Consider the following 23322-nt stretch of genomic DNA (forward strand, 5'->3'; position numbering starts at 1 on the left):
CTTCCTCTTGTCCCTGCGACCTTGCTGGGAGGAAGCAGGGCTGGGACTGCGGCTGTGGGAGCACGGACATGGTGTTTCATCAGCATCTGAAAATTACATTCCTCTACCACTGAAAAATGTGTCATGTTCCATGATAATGGTAGTATTACAAAGGGGATTCTTTGATCCTGCCAGTGCTTAGGGTGCTTTTTCCCCAAAAATATGCTTTCTTGACAACCTAGGAGAACTAATTCAGTACGATAACATCTACTCTGAGTCTCTGCAAAGGGGCTATGTTGCCTTCTTTTGACTGTAAGACTTGATTGATATTTTTTTAAACTATTTATTCCCCATGGGTGGATTTAGCCTCCTAAAGCAAGCCTCTCTCATTACACACTGTAAGCGTTGGAAAGCTAGATGACAAGAGCTAAAACTGCAATGACTTGGGACTTCGTAGCCACTCCCTTGCTTTTCTGAGTGCTCGATTTGCATTTGCGTGTGGAGATCGACGACATCAGTTTATCCTCTTCTATTAACAACAGCAATACTCGTGTTTCCAAGGAGTTTTGCTCTTCCAGGCAATTTTGCCTCACTTAATCTCTACTTTGGGAAAAGAAAAAAAAAAAAATATTCTTAGCCAACTCGTAAAGGAGGACGGAGGTGGAATAAAGAGGAAATTTAGGGGCTGCCTCCCAGGGGTTCAGTTTCGGAGCCGTTAACCCCGAGCAGGCTCGGCCCGGAGGCGCTGCCCGCCCGCCCAGGGCGCGGTTAGGGACGGGGAGGGGACGTCCCCGCTCAGCGGGGCCGCAGCCGGAGCCGCCTCCGGGCCCCCGCGGCTCCCCCGGGCTGCCTCTCGGCGGCGGGCGGGGGGCGGCAGGAAGCGGGGCAGCCCCTCAGCCGCCGGGGGCCGCGCGGCGCACCCGGAAGCGGTTGGGCCGGTTGCAGGGGGCGGTTGGCGGCGGTTGGCGGCGCGCTGGCTGGCTGGCTCGCAGGCGCGTCCCACTGGCTGCCGCGGGGGTCAGGGTAGAGACGCGGCCCGGCCCGGCCCGGCCGCCCCGCAGCCCGCGATGCCCTCGGACTGCCGGCTGCGCTGGCGACGCCGCGGGGCATGGTGAGCCCGGGGCGGCCGCTCCCCGCGGGGACCCGGCAAGCGGCCTCGCTGCTCCAACTCAGCCTTCTCCTCCTCCTGCTGCTGCCACGGGGCATCGGAGCGCAGAAAGGTGGGTGAGAGAGTGGGTGGGCAGGGCGGCGGCGGGCGAGCTTGCTGCTCGGCGGGTGAGGAAAACCAGCCCTCTCCGGGGCTGCGGGGAGAGGGAGCCCACACCTCTGGTTTCTCCCCCACCCGGGGCATGTGGTCCTGCACCCCGCCTGCCCCCTCCCTGACCAACAAAGGGCGAAAGAAGAGCCCTGTTCTTGGAACCCCCTTTTTCTCGCTCCCCGTTCCCTCGGTGGGAACTGCCCGCCCTGTCGGGGAGCGTAGGGGGTCCCTCAGGCGGCCCGCACGCCCCCCAGGTGCGGGGAGGTTTGCCCGGCCCGGGCCGCCCCTCCGGCTCCAGGTGGGGCTGCACTCAGGCGGGGGGCGACCGACGGGATAGGGGAGGGAGGCGCTGGGCTGCGGGGGTAGATTTGGGGCACAAGGGCAGTCCGAAGGCGGAGGGTGTGCTCGGGTTTGTATTCTTGAACAACATCCCATTTCTGAGAGAGGAAGCCCGAGCCGTGGGGGGACCCCTGGGTGTTTCCTCCGCACGCTCTGTGTGAAGTGGTGTGAGCCAGGAGGTGGATAAAGGGGAGATTCTGCTTGCTATGAAAAACAGGCTTAAATGCACTCAAGAGTATGTAGAAGTGTGTATGGGGGTGAGAGTCTGGAATCGGAATGTGTGATAGGCAGGGGTTTTGGATATTTTGTGGGTGGTTTTTTTTGGTTGTTTTTTTTTTTGTTGTTTTGTTTTGTTTTGTTTTGTTTTGTTTTTTTAATTTGGCAAGATTTCTCCTGCTCTGGTGGAATTACTGGTTAGGCTTTAGCACTTTGAAAATTACGAGGCACAATTTGGTCACTTCATGGCAGGAGATCAGAGGATGCCACAGTAACTGTCACTTTGATCATATGCTTGGGAGAAAGTCGTGGGAGCGAATGTTTTGACAGCATCTTGAAACTTTCACTGCTGTCAATACAGGGGTTGTGAGGAGTTTTATGGTTTTCAGTTCCGCTTGCCTCTTGCACTGGTCTTGCTTGGTCGTGGAAACTCAACTCTGTTTTCATGTAACACTCTCTTTCTGTACATCTCAAAGAGATATGGCAATATATTTGAATGGTGCAAATGCTATATTTAAGTGCACAAAGGGAAGTGGAGATCTATGCACTATGCTGCTAAGCATACATTTCAATTAATTTTTTTAAATGGAAAAGGTCATTTTGACTTACCTTTTAATCTTATTTCCATGTAATTGCATTTAATTTTAAATATATTCCTATTCACATATGAAGCTAATGCTAGTAATAATTTGGCATACCTGGTTTTGTTTTGTTTTAATTTATAATGGAAGAGGAGAAGACCAATTTGCTTTTGGGAGGAAACTGGGCAATTTTAACATTTAGTTTTTTCAAGGGTGCTGCAACAACAGCAGGGTGTTAGTTCATGCTGTAGGAGCATCACACTCCAAATACTTGTGTTGACCAGACACTTGTCTGACCTTTTGGTGAGCAGACTGACTTTGTTATTCTAGGAGAAAACTGAACTGGAGGAGGGGGAAAGAGTAATAATTTTCATCCACATTATTGAGTCAAATTGGCTCAGTGAGTGGTCAGAGGTGTGATAGAGGGTGTGGGACCATGCAGCAAGAAGTGGGACTGTGTGGGCAGCAGGCTTTTCAGTATGCTGTTCGCTTTATCCTTCTGCACTCTGAGCAGCAGTTGAAGAGCTCCTACTCAGATTTTCAGTTTACAGTGTCCCTCTAGTTAAAGCTTAAAAGTTTGTGCAGAAGTCTCGCTTTTGAGCAAGAGGGGAGCTTCTTTATTGACAAGCTTAATTTTATTTGGTAACAAAAAGCAGAGCCTGTTTTAAGGTTAGAGTTTCTGGTGTCGAATACAATGCTCTTCAGTATGAGAAACTTTTGGAACTTCTAAGAAAAGTTCTGCTTGTGAGGGACTGTTTCCTTGCCAAAATATTTTCATTTATCTTATTCCAGAGAAGGTTGGGGAGCCCATATCCTGTATCTTTAAATGCTGGCATAGTACTAATTTGGGTAAGGAATCCCATACAGAAATGAAACGGCTGCCTTACTCATGAAGGGTCTCCACAAAGCATATTAAATACAAGCACAGTATTAATTAGTGTATTAAATACATGCACAGACTTCAATGAGAATATATTGATTGCCAATGGAAGTACCCAAGGCTTAGGAAATTCCAGAGTTTAAGTTGCTTTTAAGCTCATTTATAAAAATACAGTAAGTGATACTATGTAGGTACCTAGCCTCATTTGTTATGTTAGGGAGACTGATCCTCTGTTAATAAGCAACTGTTCATTTTCTTTTCCACTGTTCAGCAGCTCTAAGCCTTACATACTACATGGCATTTAAATCTTGGTCTGAAGATCAAGTGTTTTCATTTCTTACATGATTCTCTGTAGAGTACCTCCCTAGTATGAACTGTTTTAAAAATAACAATATGATTTTGGTCAATGTGAAACTTGTTTTGAATATTGGGTCAAATGTTCATCTCCTCCTCCTCCTCCCTTTCCAGAAAGCTGCAAACTGAGGAATGAAAAAGTGCAGGTACTGCTGTGGTGAATATGCTTTTTTGCTTAGTAGCCCTCTCCATTGTCTTGTAGGATTCAAGTGGGATTTTTTACAGCCTATCGTGTTCAGAATCATTCAGTATATGTAATTTAACATTCTTTGGTCAAAGTCATGAATTTGAGCATCTTACTGTCTTGGAAAATATGAGAATTTCGTATGAGGTTGAACACCTTCAAAAACATTGAAAAAAACTCAACAGAGAAGTACCCCATGCTGCGTTTCATACAGTCTCATGCATTAGGGATTCTCCAGCTGATGGCTGTGCAAGTCAGCTTTTGTGATTTTGAAACAATTTTGTAGTTAATCTAGGTCCTGGTTGCAAGAATATCTGAAAAATACTTGAAGTGTTTTAGTTGTTTTTCATGTAATTAAGCAGGTGTGAATGAAAGTAAGCCAGCACCATATAAGCTTCCTGCTCTTTGTGGATTTCATTTTGAGAAACAGTGCTTTTTACAGATGTTCAGCTATTGATATAAATTCAGTATGGCCTTTTTGTTGGTTAAGTTTAACCTTTTTTTGAAAGTGGAGAAACATAAAATAGCTAAGAGGGAAATGGTTGCTTAGCTTTTATCAAAATAGAAGTTGAGTAATGTCGCAGTTATTTTGAAGGTATGAAGATTGTAAGGTCTGTGGAGCGAAGACTTTGTTATCACACATGTGGTTTGGTAGTCCTCTGTTGGGATTCCTAGTGGATACTGATTTGCATATGGAACTGGAATAAAGCCTTAAGTTAAAAATAAACTTCAGATTCTAAAATGGATACCCAAGTGATTGGAAGCAGATTTCTTTGCAACTTCTTAAAAAAAATGAACTCTGGATGCTTGTTTTTGAATGTAACTCGCACATTTTGTTCTAAACAAATACCAACTCATAAGGATGTTTTTACATACTCAAACCTCATTGAAGAAAGTACAAGGAAGTGATTCATCACAGTAGCTTAAAAATCTTTGCTCAGTGTAGTAGAGAAAAATATTTTTTGATTGTATGGTGCTGAATTACTACGATCTGAAAAGCTAACTGAAAGAACTAGTGGCTTTGTGTGTATTGAGTCTAATAAAATGATTTTTCCATGGCCTTGTGTTTTGTAATAGAACTGCATTGTTCCTGGATCAGTTATGTTTTCCCTGTTCCTCTTAAGTTCCTCTAGGTGCCTTCCACTTCTTTCCAGAGTGCTCCTGGTCTCACCTCTGCTTGTCCATCTGACCAGCTGGTAGACAATGGTGGCTTTGACTGCGTCCAGTCCAGATTTAGGCACATGCTGATCCATTAGCCTTGCCTCTGCATTCTGTAGGACCTGAAATAGCTCATGGTCGTTCAGATGGTGGTGGCTGAAACAAACACCTGTAGCGACTCTTGTGACTTCCTAGCCACTTACTGTACAGGGGTGTTTTGGTGCCTTTGTACTGCATTTTGCTTGCAGGATGGTGAGTTCAGAAATTCCTGGGACAGATGGGAGGTTTAGGACTAGCTGTGTGAGGTGGCGAACTTGGTTTCTGTGAATTTGTTTCCTTAAACTTTGTTTCAGACTTGGAAATAACTGTCTGTCTCTTTTGGTCCCTATGATAAGCTTCCAGTTGTGAACTTCAAGCCTAAAAGGGTCTAACAATGTCCTCCAACTATAGATTTGGAAGGCAGGTGGCTTGATTTGGAGAGAAGGAAGCAGACAAAGTGCAGGTGGCTCTAGCTACATATCCATCAGCTGGGCAAGTGGAAGGGAGAGAGGCTGTAGCTTCTCCCTGAATGTTCTGGAAGAGATTATTTCCTTCTAGAACAAGGAACTGGCAAGTGTTGCAGCTGCCAAGGTAGCCCATTGCAGGTGTCTTTTTCCTACGGCAGGGAGCTATTGGCATGTGAATATAAAGTTCTACCACAAAACCATCTGCCATATGAGCAATCGTCGTGTGTTGCCCTTCATACAAATGCCATTTTCTACTCTTGCTGAATTAGATTGGGTGGTGTCTCATTGCCCTTTGTATCCATTGTCCTTGGCTGGGCTCGTCTGGGAGGAAGAGAGTCACAGCCAAACACATAAGGAATTATTTTGATTAAAAAGACCCCCAGCTCTTTGAATTAAGTTTTTATTATCCCTCAAATTAACATTTAGAATTAGTCTTTTATAATGGGGAGGGCAGTGCTCTATTGAACTAGTTGATTTTGCTAATCAGACAGTTTTACTTAAGAATGTAGAGTGTTTTGAAGATGCAGCTGGGGAGTATGCATACTCTTAAGGATTGGTATTGGAAGTATATACCTAAAAATGGTGAGAGTTCTTTGTTTTTGAAAACAAGAATCTCAGCAAAATTATTTTTAACTCCTCCAGTTACTGAGGCTAATTTGAAGTGGTTAAGAGGATCTGGTGGGCAGAAGGTACACACATGTTCTGCAGAGCCATCCTTTATGGGAGGTTGCCTTGCAGCACTGATCCTGTTCAGCTCAGCGCATTTTTGGGAGCCTATTGAGATTGTGCCAGCCTAGTCCACTCTTCTGAAGCAAGCAGGAATCACCATTTTGTATAAATGCTCTTGGACTTCTCATACTTGATTTTAAAATGTATTGCATTTTGCTTTAGATTTAAGCAGTACAATGAACGTGGGTTTTATATATATATATATATATGTGTGTGTGTGTGTGTATACATATGTGTGTGTACATGGTTAAAAAAATCACATATCTGAGGTACTGTTAAAAAGGTAATGTAAATATTCTTTCCGAAGCTTGTATGCTGTTACTGTGTGCATCTCAAGCCAGTGACCTAGCATATTAGTGCAGTCTTTAGGAAAATAACTTTCCTGCTACTGAAAAGAGCTGTTCAGCTTTCAGGATTTGGAAGAATGTTTTCTAATGTTATTCACATAAGAGAAGAATAATTTGTCTTCTTTTCTGCAATTCTGCCACCTGCTTTATACTCCGGGAAATGTTGCATTAGGTTTTTAGTGTGATCACTGCTGTTCTGTATAGCTTCAGTCATCAGCTAGTTAACTGCTGCCTTGAATGCATCAGCTTTGATAGCTCAGATAATCATCACTACAGATTTAATCCTTGCTGGAATTGCTGCTCAACCTATTGGCAAATTTTTCTATATTGGTTATTTTATCCATATTTTGAAAGGTTTCTAAATAAGCTGTTGCATGTCAACCACTGTTTTGTAGCTGCACCCTGTGCTTTGGGGAAGCAGTCAGGATTATGTGGAATTTGTTTTGTAGTTAAAGGATTTCGCTCTCCTCCTGCGTTTTCTGATTAAGCATTGCTTTTAGATTAATGTCTTCAACAAAATATTATGGAGGATCTGTCATCCTTTTTTTTTTTTTTTTTTTTTAAATAGTGATATAGTCCACTGTCCAAGCACAGACTGGATTTGTTACTAAACTGAGGTTAGGAAGGGTAGAGAGGGGGAATAGTTGTAATGTTAACATAAAAGGCCATGTAGCAACTTGAATTAAAATGGATCTAAAAAATTTTCAGTGCAGTTTTTTTTATACAGAGTGTTGGATTATTGTCTGTGAAGCCTGCTCATTAATGCGGTAAGACTGTGAAATATCAGATTTTGCTAAGGTTCATACTTTGCTTTCCATTATTGGAGGCAAAGAACTTGAGCTGTGCTATTAATATTCTATTTGAGCTTGTTGCTTTATATTTGAACACTTTTTGTGTTATTTGAATTAAAAAATATACTTGAAAATGTGATAGTGATTTGACATTTGGACCACAGAATAGCATTGATTTTTGAAAATGGCTTTTGTTTGAAGAGTTCTTTGTCTAGTGTTTGGAAAAGAAAACAAACCATGACCCTTGGATGCATAAGAAACATTTAACTTGTGCTGTTTCTCTCTGGACATGGAATTTCTGTTGTTTCACTGCATAACCACTTAATTTCCCTTGCTGAAGAGCTGTAAAAGGGTAACATTTATGGTTGCAAAACTCTTCAAAAATGAATTTAAGGCAGATAGTTCATACCTGTTTAGCTGCTAGTATCTCAGTTATTTCAATTAGTTGAATCTTGGAATTGATACACAGGCACTTGGTACTGTTTGTGGTATTTGGATGCTTCCTATTGGCACTTCTTGCAAAAGCTATATGAAAAGCTATAGTTGTTAGTTCTGTTTTGGTTAGATTCCTTTTTCTCTGCAAATACTGGAATAAGAAAAAATACACTATGACTTAGCAGTCTATAAAGCTTACACTAGCAAACAGCTGATGGATGCTGAAGCTCGGTGATTACTCATCTCTTTGACTTTGGTGAGATGAGTTGTACCCTGAGAATCAAGGACATCAGTGTTTATCTTTGACAGTAAGTGACAACTCCTACTTGTAAATATTTTGTTGCGAGTTTGCAGTGAGTCTGTGATTGAGTTGATCTTCCTAGCAATAAAATAATTTAAATGCATTCACAGTAACAATGTAAAATATAATACTAAGTGCATGAACCAGTAGAAGTGCAGGGATTCTTAGCAGCTATAGGCAATTGTTTTAGGAAGGTAGATCCTTTTGAAGAAAAGAGATTCCTGGAAGCAGAATATGTGTAAATGGGAGCCAAATGTGTACTTGTCAGATGTGCTTGCTTTCCGTTTTTGCTAACAAGAGAATGTTTTGGGCTGTTCACTGGTCTCTGTGTACGACAGGTGTTTGTTTTAGGAAGGTAGATCCTTTTGAAGAAAAGAGATTCCTGGAAGCAGAATATGTGTAAATGGGAGCCAAATGTGTACTTGTCAGATGTGCTTGCTTTCCGTTTTTGCTAACAAGAGAATGTTTTGGGCTGTTCACTGGTCTCTGTGTACGACAGGTGTTTTCCATTTTGACTCAGGTAGTCATTATTTTCTTACAATTATTTGACTGATGATCTTAAGAACTTCTTAGTATCTTACCGAAAGTTGCAAGTTTTCAACTGAATGAACTTTGGTCCTATTAATAGACATTCTATGCATCTTGTCTTTGAAGGGTAGCACAATTAGGAAAGTTCCAGTTCTGCACCATTGTTATGATAACATACATAGCTGTTGCTTTAGTAAATGTTTTTGTGTAAGCTGAATAAAGTTTATGAACTTAGTCGTGTCCTTCTTGGCAAAAGTAGTATTGAATAATAAGGAATTCACCCATACACCGTGAATAAAGTAGGTGTATTTTTTAAGAACAGCTTAGAAACGGTTAGGTGGTTTTTGTTTGTTTTCTTCTCCAAGTGTTTAAGTATGCTAGCTTTAGAAATAGTTAAAAATTCCTTCTCTCAAGATACCTTTAAATCAAGTCTTTCTGGAAAGTTAAATTTAATGCAACATCCTAAATTCCCTTTGGTTAGAATCATGACTAGCCAACACTAAGCAGTAGTGGTATGCAAGAAATCATACTTAAAAGGACCCTTCTGGTCTTCAATACTTTGAATCCATCTTCCTGCAAAATGACCTGTCCATCAGAACGTTAATCCTGCCAGCTACTGATGTTTGGATCATCAGTCTTCCTGAACTCGATATACTGTGCACGAGACCACATGGATTCTCTTTTTTAACTTTACTCCCCCACAGAGTTCTTCTAATAGAACCATTTTGTTAAATAATACACTGATTTTATTTGTCCTTTAGTTGAAGTGTGGTGGGAAATAGCGATTTGATACATCATTGAGGAGTATTATTAGTGGCGGAAAAGGGAACTTGAAAATCTTGATATGCTTCTGTAAATGGTTGTGAGCAGATAACACTTCTGTCCTGGTGTCAAAAAAAGATGATGGTGTAAAAGCTTCCTGGAGTGATGCTGTCAGTCATATTACACTAATACTGTTGATCTTGATCTGGCATTTACAAAGCTTGTAAATAAATATTGTGTAAAATTATTCCATATTTGCAAAAAGCTGATTATTTTTCATACCTAAATGCCATTTTCTCTTCGTATTCAGGATTCCATTTGTGGTTTCCCTAGACTTCGATTGGGCAATCCTAATACCTCAAATGGTGTTTAACTGTGAAGAAGAAACCTTTTCAGATCTCTTAATTGCTGTTTCTTAGAGTAGAAGTAGTAGTAGTTTCAGTACCCAGTTGCAGCTTCAGATATTGAGGGAGTGGGATAGAAACAGCGAACTGTTTAGCATTTTTGTTATAGTTCTCTTTATACATCCAGTTGTTGCACTTCTAGTTTTAAATGGAGGTGAAACTAAGTGGCATATTAACTATACTTGGCAAGACAAGCAACATGTGTAGCTGCTTGGTTGTAAATGTTTGTGGCCGATGAAAGATCCTCCATACTTCCGGTGGAAAGATGAATTGTAATAGGCAAGCAAAGGAAACAGAGGTGAATTACAGTGGTGCAATTTTGCTTGGTTACTTCTCGAAGTTAGGAGATTTGGGCTCTGAAAGGATAGTTTAATACAGTAATCTTGGATATAAGTGGAGAATGTTGCCCATGTATGTTTGCCTGCAAGTTCACAAAGGTTTTAATAGTGGGCAACTGTTGCATCTTCAGCAGGACTGTAGCCAGTTAAATCCATATCCAGTCATTTTAACTTTGCTCCCAAATGATTAAGGTGTGGGGAAAAGCACCTTCCTTATTCAGTGTGGTGGAAAGAAGCCACTGGTGCTTAATTTTTCTTTTACAAATCTGTGAGTATTATGAAACCAGGAAGGCCTAAACCACGTTATCTGTTAATTTCTATATTTATGCCATTGTATGCAGGTGTCAAAATATGTCTCAGTATCACAAGGGCGGAAAGAGATGCATTAGTGCTTTTGAAGGCTTACGTATGAAGTCCAGTGGTGATCAGTTTCTATCTTTTTCTCAAGTGTCTTTGAAAAAGCCAAATAAAACACTTTCTTTCCTTTATATCTTCATTTTTAAAGAGCTGTTTTTAAGGTCTTCAATTCTATAACACAAGGCATCCTTTTTGTCTTGCTGTAAAGAAGTTACAGCAAAGCTGGTGAGCAAGTTTAAAAATTTTACTGGAGCTTCACAGATTACTGACTCCCTACATGCTTTTGCTATACTTTTGTGTACTTTTGTGTACTTTAAAACGAGTGACTGGAGTGTGTAAATTTAGTAATATTCCTAGTTAATTATCTTATTATTCAGTAGTATATCATGGTTTTTTTATTGATTTTGTTCATAAAGGGTCACAAGTGTGAAAGTATCTTCCTTTTAAGGGAATATCTACAAAGCTAAATTAGGAATTAATTACTTTTTAGAACAGATTGTGTATTATATTTCATTACACCAGAATGAAGCCATGTTGTTCACAATGGGTAAACTCCAACAGTCCCCATTGTAATTTCAAAATTAGAGCTGAAAAGCAGTGTTAGAAATTAAGATGATGTGTATCACCTACACTAGCAGATCAAATACTGGTGTGGAGATGTAGAGTGTTACTGTTTCATGAGTGGGATGACAAACTTTAAAGAGGGTTAGAAATTTATATTTAAAGTCACTGTTCTTGGTGCAGCTACAGAGTGCAAATAATTCCAAATTTTTTGAGGTTTTCTTTTTGAAAGCATGTAGATGCCCCACTATTTTTTATTCAGGTATCCAAACCATCAGCTTCCTTTCCGCCAGTTTCTGTTGATTCCATGGCAGCCAAACGTGATTTTTACCAGCAGCTGCTTCTGTCTCACTCTCTCCCCCATCTCACTCCCTTGCATCTTCTCCATTGTGCTGGCTCCAGTGATTGTTGGAGCCCTGCTGGCCCTGTACCCTCACTCAGTAAAAGGCAGATAGAGTAGTAACCCAGGTGTGAAACTGCTGTACAGCTCAACAAGGGTACGACAAGTCTCAGCAGCAGGCAGAGTGGGAAGTTGCAGCCGTTAGAAAAGGCAAGATGGTACCACAAAAGTTAGTGTTTAGTTCAAGGTATGCTGCTGTGGATCTGCAGTGTAAGCTGTGCGGTCTCATTTATGAACTGGTAATGGAAGAGAGAAAAAGGTGACTGTAGTGTTAATTTAGCATGTGAATTACTGGTATGATTGGATAATTTTTTGCTGCTTTGCCGTTGACAAATGCAAGACTTGTGAAATTTCATTTAGTCCCGGTGTGGTGAGTAGTTTGAAGACCTTACAAGAGATTTGAAGCCTGTTCTGACCATGACTACTGCTTATTCTCATAGAATTTTGCGTGACCATCTGTATGTTATTTTTCATTTCCTTCATCAGCTGTGTTTCTGCGCTTAAAGCACTGAAGCACAACAGTGTTTATTTTTCTGAAAGTGTTGGTACGGATTGCTAAGTAAATGATATGTCTTGGGAAGCGGGCAAGCTGTGTGTGCCAGACAAAAGACAACATACAACATGAGCTGTCACTGCGATTCAGCATGGGCAGCAGATCAGGAGGGCTTCTGCTATATGTATCATTGAACACAGAGCTCTTTTACACAGTCCTCATGTAAATCACTTTTCACCATGGGTAGTCTGTCTTTGTAGGCTGCTTTTGCCTGCATGCTATTTAAGCAAGTCATAGCTGTCCCTGGGGACTTGTTCGCATCATTTTCCTAACATCTGTAAGCAAATGCTCTTCAACAGTCTTACACAGCTGATCTTTCTTTTCTGTTCTTTTGAAGTAGTCAGTTTGGTTAGTACGTGGTAGGAGAGGAAGCAATTGTCTTACCTGCTCTGATGCTGTAATAATTTGAGATAATTTGTTTTAAAATGTTACCATATTTTGGATGTTAAATTTAGCAAGGCTGCTAAGTATTACTCCTTTGTGTAAATTCAGTGGCTGAAAGCTAAGACTGCATTTCCAGAGATGGTGATTGAAAAGCTGTGTGTACAGATGAAAATAATAAAGTGCTAATTATTACTAGCCCAGCATGTGGGTAGTGTTGTAAATGAAAACAGTAAAATTTTGTTGTTATGGCATCTTAACTTTTGTACTTTTGCTATAAGAGCAAGAATCAGCCTCTGTCTCCCTCTTCCTTCAATACTGAGCTGTCAACATTTTGAAAGGCAAAATGCTTATTGTGCTTTACCCTTTGTCCTCTTTCTATCTCTGTTAAACCTTAAATTTCATTGCCCTTCTACGAGTGCCCCACAGCAAGTAAATCAATCCAAGCTCAGACAACCGTAATCCCACCTGCCCTCCTTTCCTTGCCCTACCACTGGCAGTTGCACAATGAGCTGCCTCAGAGAGGTGAGTTGGCTGAAATCTAACCCTGTGCTGGGGGAATGAATAGGGGCACTGGTTTGTCTTCAGCCAGCCCAGTTCCTGAAGCTAGTGCACCACTCTTGTGTGACTGGTCTTCCCAGGGGAGGGATGGTTTCTACATTTCTGGTTGGGATTCAGGGTTGTTTAAAATGCAAACACAGGCTGGCAGGGCTGGTAAAGAAGCTGTTGCTGGTGGTTCCCTGTCCTCAAACTGTCCTATCCCTCCATCAGGGACAGCACTGATGCATGTGCATGCTAAAATAAATTGGGATATTGCTCTAGGTTAAAACTAACAGCTGTTTTTATCTCAAGTCCCTGGTCTGGTTTACCATGTGGCTGCAGAAGTGTTTACCTCCAGTACCAGGAAGGGTGTGAGAAGAAGTGGCTAAAAGCAGGAGGCAGACAAGGCTTGCTTTTGTCTGTGGCTGCACTAATTTAAAGTGCCTTCAAGTGTTTATTGAGCTCTGGCCTCACTTGTGGAAGTGTGGGCTATTTTATGTTGTGAAACATCTGTAATGGGATGAAATGCTCAAACCAGTGTGTTACTGAGGCAAATAAATGGCGTCAAGGTGAAGGTGGCCTGTGTGTTTGGTGGCTTACTAAGAAAATTAGTTCTGATAAAGGAGCAGATTGCATCCTGAAGAACAGTTCTGTGGATGTTGGTGGAAACAAGGAGTTTGGAACACACAAATAAGGTCATTTGACAATACCTGAAAAACCTATTTAGAATTTGATGTCTCAGTGGCCTTAATTCCACAGTGTTTCTTATTCATGGAACTGTTTTCTTGGTTGTATAAACTTTCTTGCCCACCGTGAGGAAAGCAAAAAGTAGATGCAGAATCTTTAGTGACACATTAATGAAGAGCAGGGAAATGCAGAGCACAGGAGAAATTAATAGTAGTGCATTGAATCAGAAAGAGTTGTATATTTAAAGTTAAAATTAATGCTTTGAAATACCTTTTTGCTTACACAGCTCTAATAGACTTAGTTCTGTCATTGCTTACTTAAGCAAGATTTAATTGCACCCTGTATGGTGTCACAAGCTTACAAAAAATGATAGCTTATATATGTAAAATCTTCTCAGGAAACCCACTGGTTAAACTGAATCTGTTCAAAAGGCAGTGCCATATGTTAAAATTGACATCAGTGTTTCGATATGCGTCAGTTAGGCCTTATAGACTGTAATCTTAATCTATCTGATGTCTTTATCATTCTCTCTTCTCCAAGTAAGGAATGGGAATGCATTCTTTAGTCTTAAAGATTAATTTTTAACATGTTTTGGTAGTGAGAGCAAGATTGGCAGTCACTAGCAGCAGCCAGTCTCAGGGGGAAAAAGTTCTGATAAATTAATTTCAACAACTATAAAGAATAATTAATCTTTTTTTGTGGCTATTAATAGAGTACTTAGTGTGCAGTCCTGCACGTGCAGTATCCTCTCATTTTATTAAATTTCACATTTTCCTTCTTATCCAATGCATTTTGGTATGTTTGTGTTGGTTCAAGTTGTGTATTTTGTTGATGTAAAGAACCTGAGTATGAGAAATCATTTTAAATCATCTGCGTGATTGCATCAGACATCAACATGCCATAGCCTGGGGGTCATATGTAATCTGTCAGGATAATTCATCCGGACTGTATTCGAAGGCGCCTGCAGAAGAGATGAATGGTTCTGACGACAGCAGTCTGCTTTCCCCTACCGGCTTTTCAAGAGGTGCCCGTGTTTCTAACACAAGTTTTGGTGAAGAGCTGAGTTTGTTTGTGTTTGCTGTGAACATGGTCCTCAGGACATATGAAATTCAATGCACATCTGCAGACCTTCCAGCAAACGTCAGGTGTAATGTGTATGTGCAAGTGATCTGGTGCTTCTGCAAAGAGCTTCATCTCTTCTGCAAGCACAGTAGTTTTGTTGTGTGAGAGAGGGGCCTGAAAGAAAGCAAGAGACCCATTCAGCTGCGTAACTACAACAGGAATTGTCAGCCCATTCAAGAATAATTGATTTAGGAGTTGACATCTGTGTCTTCTATGTCTTCTCAGATATTCCACTCTCATGCACACAGATTAACAGAAGCAAAAGATTCTGTTGCACTTAATTAATGCCTTCCAAATGAATGAAATAGCTAATGCTCTATGTATGTGGCCGTAGTTCAAAGAATTGTACTTTCTTTTTTCTTGGAGAAATTGATGAGTATTGCAGATTGCTCCCCTGATATAGGATATATATGCGTGTCTCTGGAATTGATCTGTGGGATTTATAAATCTTTTACAAAGAGAGGCTCAAGAACTACACTTTTATAGTACCAATGAAATAAAATGAGGTTTCATTACTCTGCGAGTTTCACTGGAAATGTGACTTTTAGAAATTTCTAAATAGCTCCTGAATAATGCTGCTGCCCTTGGCAGACTGTATATTGCATGCCAAAGGTGCAGTGGTAATCCTTCAATGGTAATTCTTCAGGCATCAAGTGTCTGGCAATTCTGCTATCACTGACTTAAGTGAAATGCACAGCAAACTAAGATCTAAAAATGTCCAGTCAGAATTTAAAAATTTCTTTTCAATTTTCAATTTTATTTTCTTTAAAAAATTGGCTTCACAGTAAGATGCTGCTGTAGATGCAGTTCAGCACTTTTTTTTCTCTTTCCATTTCTTTCTAGTGTGATTTGACAGCAGGTTCTTTAGTGTGGAAAGATTAGAGAAGTATTTTTGCCTTGCATGGTTTCAAGAAAGCCTACAACAAAAGGGAGTTTTAAGATTTGCATTTCCATTAAATTGTGTGAGACAGATTAGAAGGTTTTTCTATAATATCTAGCTGCTCGAAACAAGACTTATTGTTCCTAGCTTCAAGGGGAAATTTGGCATTTCTTAGTAATATGTCTTTAAAAGAAAAGTCTCGAATTCTTTTTAAAACTTGCAATATTTTATTTGCGTTGTGTCACCTAAATGTGTAAGAGTGTTTTTGGTGTTCTTTTGCTTTTCTTATCAGAAAGGTGTGCCCTGTTCAAATGCAGTGCTGGTTTTGTTTCATGCTTGAGACAGCTGAACAGCAAACTGGTGAAGAGGATGGTTTAAGTGAATGTTAGCCATGATATTTTCTACTTTTAATTGGAGAAATTTACAGTTTCGGTCAAAGAAGAGACCCAAGCTTTCCTTTGTATTTGACTTCCAGCAGCATAGCCTTAAGGCGCAAAAGAGTGGGAAAGAATCAAAGATACATAATCATGTGCTTTATTGGTATTCCTGGTTATAAGTAGTAGCATTTATGTGGTTACCGCATTGCAATAACAGGCCCATTGAAATGAGAAATAACTACCAAATAATCTAGATTGTGCAAACATTTTCATTTTCCTTAAAATGCACGCAGAACAATGGATCTGCCTGTATGGGGGAAGCTACTATGATTTCATCTTTAAAAGGCCGCTGTATTAGTGTATCTGCATAATATTTTCAATCTATAAATGAGTAAACAGTTGCTCACCCCGTCACATGATAGGAAAAGCACAGGACTGGTTAACTGGCTGTTTGTTTTTATTTAGGATATAACCTAAGCCAGACTGCTGCTTTATGTTGAAAATTAAGTTCATGTATTTACAGTATGAAGAGTTTTGAAATGCTGGCCACAAATATTATCACAAATAAAGACCTAGTATATATTTGTTGGGTTTATTGTTGTTAATATAATAAGTTCCATGTATTTTGTAATATGTGTGAGTACTTGCTTAGAAAAAGCCAGTTTACTAGCAAAGGAGTCTGTCTTGAATGCTAAGTTTATTGTGACTAATGAGGAATCTGATATCTAGAAGTTTACTTGGTAATAAACCATGGCCATACAGGTTTTGAATTATAAATCTTAGGTTTATAACATGCTGTTGGAAAGAAACCAGGATTAAAATGAAACACAAAACATACGGTTTAATTTACCTCTTTGTAACACTGGACAATTGTGTCTTAGGTATTAGAACATTTAGGAAAGTAATTTATCAGCTGTCACCTAAATGGGAATATTTGTTGTGGGATGAAACAAAGTGTTTTAAAGCAGATTTCTAAAATTGGATGAGAAAAAACATTACTTAACAACAACTTTACAAATAGAGTTTTTTATTTTACTGTAGCAGTTAATTCCAGTTACCTTTTCCCAAAGAAGATACATCATTTTGATACAAGCAAGAAAAAAAGCTGCAGTTTGCATGTTTGTGATTCTGTATGTACCAGCAACACTTTAGCTTTCAAAACATGCAGCAATCTTCCAGTTTGCTCAGATTATAAAGAGAATAGGTTTTGTTACTAGAAATTAGGTGCTTTTGTAAACACAAGTAAGTTAACACTAGTTGAGTATTATACCACAGTTTATTTTTCCCGTGTCTCTTCAGTGCATCAGAGTTACTTTTTCATTCAGTTTTGCATGAAATAAATTTGAGACTTTTGAAATTTAGTTAAAATTCTTAAATATGTGTAGAATTTTTGTCCCTACACCTTACTTTTCATGCTTAGCAGAAGAACTACAGTCACTTTTAGCTGTCAAAACTGACATCTGTCAATACAAATTATGTTGATCATTGTGAATGTCTAGGTGTGAAATCTTGCCATAATGGTAAATCTGTCATAATCACTTAGCAGGAACTGTATACATAGGCATGAGTAAAATGGTCCTACAGATAATAAATTTTGTTTTAGCAGTGTCAAAGACATTTTTTAGCAGTATATCTAATCTTATTTTTGTCTTTGCTATTCTTGCTTACATTACTTTGCTCAAGATCCTGAAAGGTCCTGATTGCTTTTAGGATAATGTGTACAGATCTCTTTCAAAAGATCTCTGGACCTTCTAGTGTCAAATCCTGAAAATGATAATGCTGTTCCTGGCCTACTCTTTTTATGGGACTGAATTCTAAATAAGCTTTAGCTTCCAGTGCTAACAAAACGCAGTTGGAGGTGTTACGAGCCTCATTTTGTGAGGCTTATGTGATTGCAGATGTTAATTTTGCTGGATGTGTCCTTGTGTTCTGGAATGCTTCATTTGATCTCGATACAGTAATTTATAAAGAGCCATTGATAGTGGATGTTACTTAAAGAACATTCATATTTCCAAAAGAACACACAAATTCTTACTGTACTGCATGCTGGGGAAATTCATGTTGAGTAAATAGATTTATCAGTTTGCTCTTTATAATTTGATTTTGAGAATACACTGTGGTGTTTTTTCCACTTGTTAAACAAGTTGTCTTTAGTATTGTTTTTCCTGTTAAAAATTATCACTCAAATGTTAGATAGAGGGCTTTGGGTTGGAGTAACAATTTAACTTGTTGTACAAATCCAGAAAAATTGAGCATGTTCTCTGAAGAGCTGTAAGAATTAATTACAGCATTAAAATTGTGTTAACATAGAAAACAATGCACTAGTGGTGTGATGGTCAGACCTAGCAGTTATTTTCAGTAGAGTATTTCCTCTCCGTTGTCTTTCCACTTCTGTTCTTTTTCATCATGTTGTGAGTACAGTAACAACAGTAAAATTGATGTGATCTTACTTTATTGATGGGTTTCTCCCTCCTTTCCAGAACCTGTTTTCTTCTGTACATAGGTGTTGAGGGAACTTAAAATAGCAGGGGCACTTTCTGTAGTGTCTGTGCAATTTTTTAAGTCATTATGGATGAATTTTTATCTCATTGAGGAGGTTGTAGCAGCTCTCTGGTCACCTATGATCAGGAGTTAAACATTAGGCAACATTAACTGAATGATATTTTCTCACAATGGTTGTTTCATCTGCATGTGACTCACCTTGGTGTATTCTTGCATCATGATTAGTATGGTTAAAAAAATCAACAGAGCTCATCCCACTGGTGGAAAACAGGATGACTAAAAGAACAGTGAAGCTTTGAAGATGAACATGCATATCTGATTTATTTTTGTTCTTTTGTAGGTGATGGATGTGGACACACCATTCTGGGCCCTGAAAGTGGAACTCTTGCTTCGATAAACTACCCACAGACCTCTCCCAATAGCACAGTCTGTGAATGGGAAATTCGTGTAAAGCCTGGACAGCAAATTCAGCTCAAATTTGGTGATTTTGATATTGATGACTCAGATTCCTGTCATTCCAGTTACTTAAGAGTTCACAATGGGATTGGCCCCACCAGGACAGAGATAGGTAGGAGCTTTTATTATTAATATTTGAAGGCTGCTGTGTTATGTAGAACTTGGAAGATACTGTTAGTACTTTTGTTACTTTTAAAATTTCTTCCTGTTTACCTGCTCTGAGCATAGAGTAACTACTAGGCCTATGGAATTAGTTAAGTTCTTTTTTTATAGCTCTAGAAAACTGGTATAATTCAGTTGGATATTGGGAAGGGTAAGACCTTGCCTGAGTACCTTATACACTGTTTTGTACAGTGTGGATTTTGAGTCTCATGAGAAGTGACGAAAAGAAGGAACTTTTTACTATTTACAGGAATCTCAAATAAGGTAAAGAATTTTAGTAATTCTGTAATCAGAGTTGTGTTTTTCCTGAGCTACATATCAAGGAAACCCTGCAAAACTTTGGGGAGAGCTGTGTATACCTCACCACAGGGGAAAAACAGCGATCAGGCACCAGTTTTATTGGTTTGGTGCAAAAGTAATTGCAGTTTTGGACCCTGACGTTTAAATCATTACAACTAGGCTCAAACACACCTTTATTAATCAAAATAACAATCATTACAATCAACACATATTTACCAGTAATAAATAAATCTATTTATTCCGGTGGTGTAAAAATCTGTGCTTTGAGATTCGACGAACTCTTGGAAAGCATTTTCTGCATCCTGCTGGTCGTGAAAGCATTTTCCCTGCAAAAAGTTGTTGCGGTGCTTGTAGTGGTGGTAGTCAGTGAGAGGTCAGGCAAATATGGCTGATGAGGCAAAACATTGTAGCCCAATGCATTCAACTTTTGAAGCATTGGTTGTGCTATGTGCAGTCAGGCATTGTCTTGTAGAAGAATTGGGCCCTTTCTGTTGACCAATGCTAGCTACAGGCGCTGCAGTTTTTGGTGTATCTCGTGGATTTGCTGAGCATAATTCTCAGATGTAATTGTTTCACTGGGATTCTGAAAGTTGTAGTGGATGAGACCGGCAGCAGACTACCAAACAGTGACCATGACCTTTTTTTGGTGCAAGTTTGGCTTTGGGAGGTGCTTTGGAGGTTCTTCTTGGTCCAGTGACTGAGCTCGTCATTGCTGGTTGTCATGTAAAATCCACTTTTTGTCGCATGTCACAGCACGATCAAGAAATGTTTTGTTGTTGTGTAGAGTAAGAGAAGACAACACTTCCATTTTTGGTCAGCTCCTGAGGCACCCACTTATTGAGCTTTTTCACCTTTCCAATTTGCTACAAATGCTGAATGTCTGTAGAATGGTTGATGTTTTGTTCTTCAGCAACTTCTTGTGTAGTTGTAAGAGGATCAGCTTTGATGATAGCTCTCAAGTGGTCGTTGTCAACTTCCGCTGGCCAGTCACTACACTCCTCACCTTCAAGGCTCTTGTCTCCTTTGCAAAACTTCTTGAACCACCACTGCACTGTATGTTCATTAGCACTCCCTGGACTAAATGCATTGTTGATGTTGTGAGTTGTCTCTGCTGCTTTACGACCCATATTGAACTCAAATAAGAAAATAATGCGGATTTGTTTTTTGTCTAACATAATTTCCATAATCTAAAATAAAGAAACAATAAACAGCAAGTAACAAGCCAGTAGCAAAAAAAGCGAGAAAAGCACATTAAAATGATGTGTAACATAACCACATTTATTTAAGAATGTATTCCATTATCAAACAGCAATTTCAACAAAGTAAAAATTGCAATTCCTTTTACACCAACCTAATAGTAACTTTACTACAGATAATACTGCTTGAAAGCACAGCTAAGATTCTCCTTAATGCTATACAAATCTTCAGTACAGGGGTGGAGTACAGGCACTAGATAAACATAGAAGTGGTAAAGGAGAGTGTTGTCTGATTGTCCCTTTTTCTGGTGATGTGCTCATTTCAAGTATGCTCACCATTGTTGCCCAGCAGATGAGCTCTCTGGAATGCCAGAGTATTCTCAATGTAATTGTCCTTAAATAATTGCATTTTTTTTACTGTTATTAAAGTATATGTAAATGTCTGTCTTCTTGAGAGAGTTCCTATATCCTAAAAATGTACTGAAAAAAAGATGGATAATAATGATAGCAGAACATCCTGCATTTTGTTAATGCACTGATCCCATAATAATCTTTGATTCTTCAGATTCTCAAAGGAAACTCCAGTGTAGTTTGTTTTGGGTTTTCCCCCCCCCGACATTTGCCAGTAGCTGGCAAAGTTGTTGTAAGAAGTAGAGAGGGAATTGCAAAATTATCAGAAGCTTCATTAAAAAAAAAAAAAAAAAGACGTTGTATATATACATCTTACATAAAATGTCTTTCTTTTTATATGGAATAACTCTGATTTGAGCTGTTCATCTTTGTGGTGTTAACAATAGTTGTGTAATTCGAATATTCCCCCTTTTCTAATAATGTTCATAATCTCATTTTTGCCCTCTTTAAGAGGACAAAATAAATTTAATTACGTTAAGTCAGGGTTTTATTCAAATAGCAGTGTGACGTTATCTATGTCAGTGTATATCTAGGGGTTTAAGACCCTTGTGGTTACTTTGTATAAAACTCAAAATAAATGGTTGGTCTTCCTTCACTAAAATTAGTTGTTATTTTGCAGATTATTTTATTTCCTAAAGCTTTAATCCGGAGAGAGAGAGAGAGAGGGAGAGAGAATTTACTTCCCTGATATTGTTTTTGTGCAAGTGAAATGCTGATCCCACTAAACTGAGTCTTTTTATAAAGAGGCTAGAGGAATGTTAGCTTTGTTAACCCTCTTTTCCAACTATTACCTAGGTAAGTGTGTGTGAAAATAAGTATGTGCTTGGAGCTGTTGAGCCAGACTTGGTCTAAAATAGGAAACGCTGAAGTCCTTAAATGGCAAGGAATGTCCAGTTCTGATAAGTCTATTATTCACTTTTACAAGCGACTTAATGGGTTCAAGTAAATTTTCTACTTCATTTGTTTCTCTTGACTTTAGCTGTTCCCAGCTGGTGTAATAGCATAGTATGTTGCGCAAATGCGTTCTGCTCTTAATAAATGAAATCACACAACAAACAGTGATACTAAAAGTGGCAGATACAGATGATGCAGATTCTTAAATGTTCATATTTGAAGCAACAAACACTGGAGAGATTAAACAAACACTGGAGAGATTAAACAGTGACCTGAATTTGGAAGAAATTTGGATTTTTCCTAAGTTTTTCCATTCAAGACTACTGACGTGGTCTAACATAAAAATATTTCTATTGTGTAACATCTGAAAGTCAGTGATACTGACTTTAATGCAAAATGACTTAAAATTTTGCTGATTAGCTCAAAAAATTGTTAATGGATTTGTTCATTCATAAACAGAGAAGGGTTCTCATGAAGCTTTTAAGGGCTGACTCTAATTCCAAGCCTTCAAAAGAAGATTTAAATCCTTGGTATTAAGTTTCTCTTTAGTTTAAGTAAGATCTAGAGGTCTTCTGTATTAGATTTCATCACATTCAAGTCACTGTGTATCTACAGTCAGATATACTTATTTAATACATATGATGTAAGCACAGATCTATAGGAGCAGAGAACGTAAGCTGCTGTGGGAATTCCTTTTTCTGCTGTAATGTTATCGTATGGAAGCACTTGGAGTCCTTCAGTGCATATCTACAGACATCTTCTGCACATACCATTGACAGAGGCGTCGTGGCAGTTGTGTTTTGTCCGTATCTACTGCCTGCCTTTTAAAAAGTTTGCAAGAGACCAGGGAAGAGTTAGAAAAAATACGTATTGTTTCAAAAGCGACTTGCCATGATTCATAAGGTTTAAATGTCTTACCCTGTATATTTGCCCAAAGAAGATGAAAAACGGTATCTTGAGGACAGTCTGACCCACCTCAAGAGGTCTCTCGTGTTGGTCAATTGTGTAACAAGATCCAGTGGCTGAAAACAAAAGTTAAAAAAAAAAATTATGTGGTTCATCATAATGCAATTAATCATTGACACATGACTTAGAGCAAAACATAGGATCAATGTGAAGCCCTGTTAAAAGGGAACTTATTTATTTTTCACTTTTACTGATAACCAGTTTAAGTAGTAAATTGAGGTAAGCATTCTAAATTTCATTTTAAAGTTAATTAGAACAATACCTTTGCTTTCTAAAAAACGTATCTGAATAAACAGTGTTTAGAAAGCTCTGAATAATCACAGAATCACAGAATGTTAGGGATTGGAAGGGACCTCGAAAGATCATCTAGTCCAATCCCCCTGTCAGAGCAGGAACACTTCTAATTATTTTAGCAGTATTTGAGAGTGCAATTCACTTTTTAAAGTATTTGACATATGCATTATATTTGTTTGTGTTGTATTTATAT

The 23322-nt window shown here is 39.1% G+C and overlaps 1 protein-coding gene across 1 annotated transcript in view; it reads left to right on the top strand.

The window, feature by feature from the left end:
- Nucleotides 1-357: 357 nt before the first annotated feature.
- DCBLD2 (discoidin, CUB and LCCL domain containing 2) overlaps nucleotides 358-23322 on the top strand; it is a gene marked incomplete at its 3' end in the record, with an annotated part of 44095 nt that continues 21130 nt past the window's right edge. Inside the window, exons 1-2 of the mRNA XM_080357581.1 lie at nucleotides 358-1199; nucleotides 18791-19018. Of these exons, the coding sequence (XP_080213707.1) occupies nucleotides 1088-1199; nucleotides 18791-19018 (340 nt within the window). The 5' untranslated portion in view covers nucleotides 358-1087. The remainder of the gene's footprint in view (nucleotides 1200-18790; nucleotides 19019-23322) is intronic.

Source organism: Nesoenas mayeri (assembly GCF_963082525.1).
Source record: "Nesoenas mayeri genome assembly, chromosome: 1".
In the NCBI taxonomy this organism is placed as follows: domain Eukaryota; kingdom Metazoa; phylum Chordata; class Aves; order Columbiformes; family Columbidae; genus Nesoenas; species Nesoenas mayeri.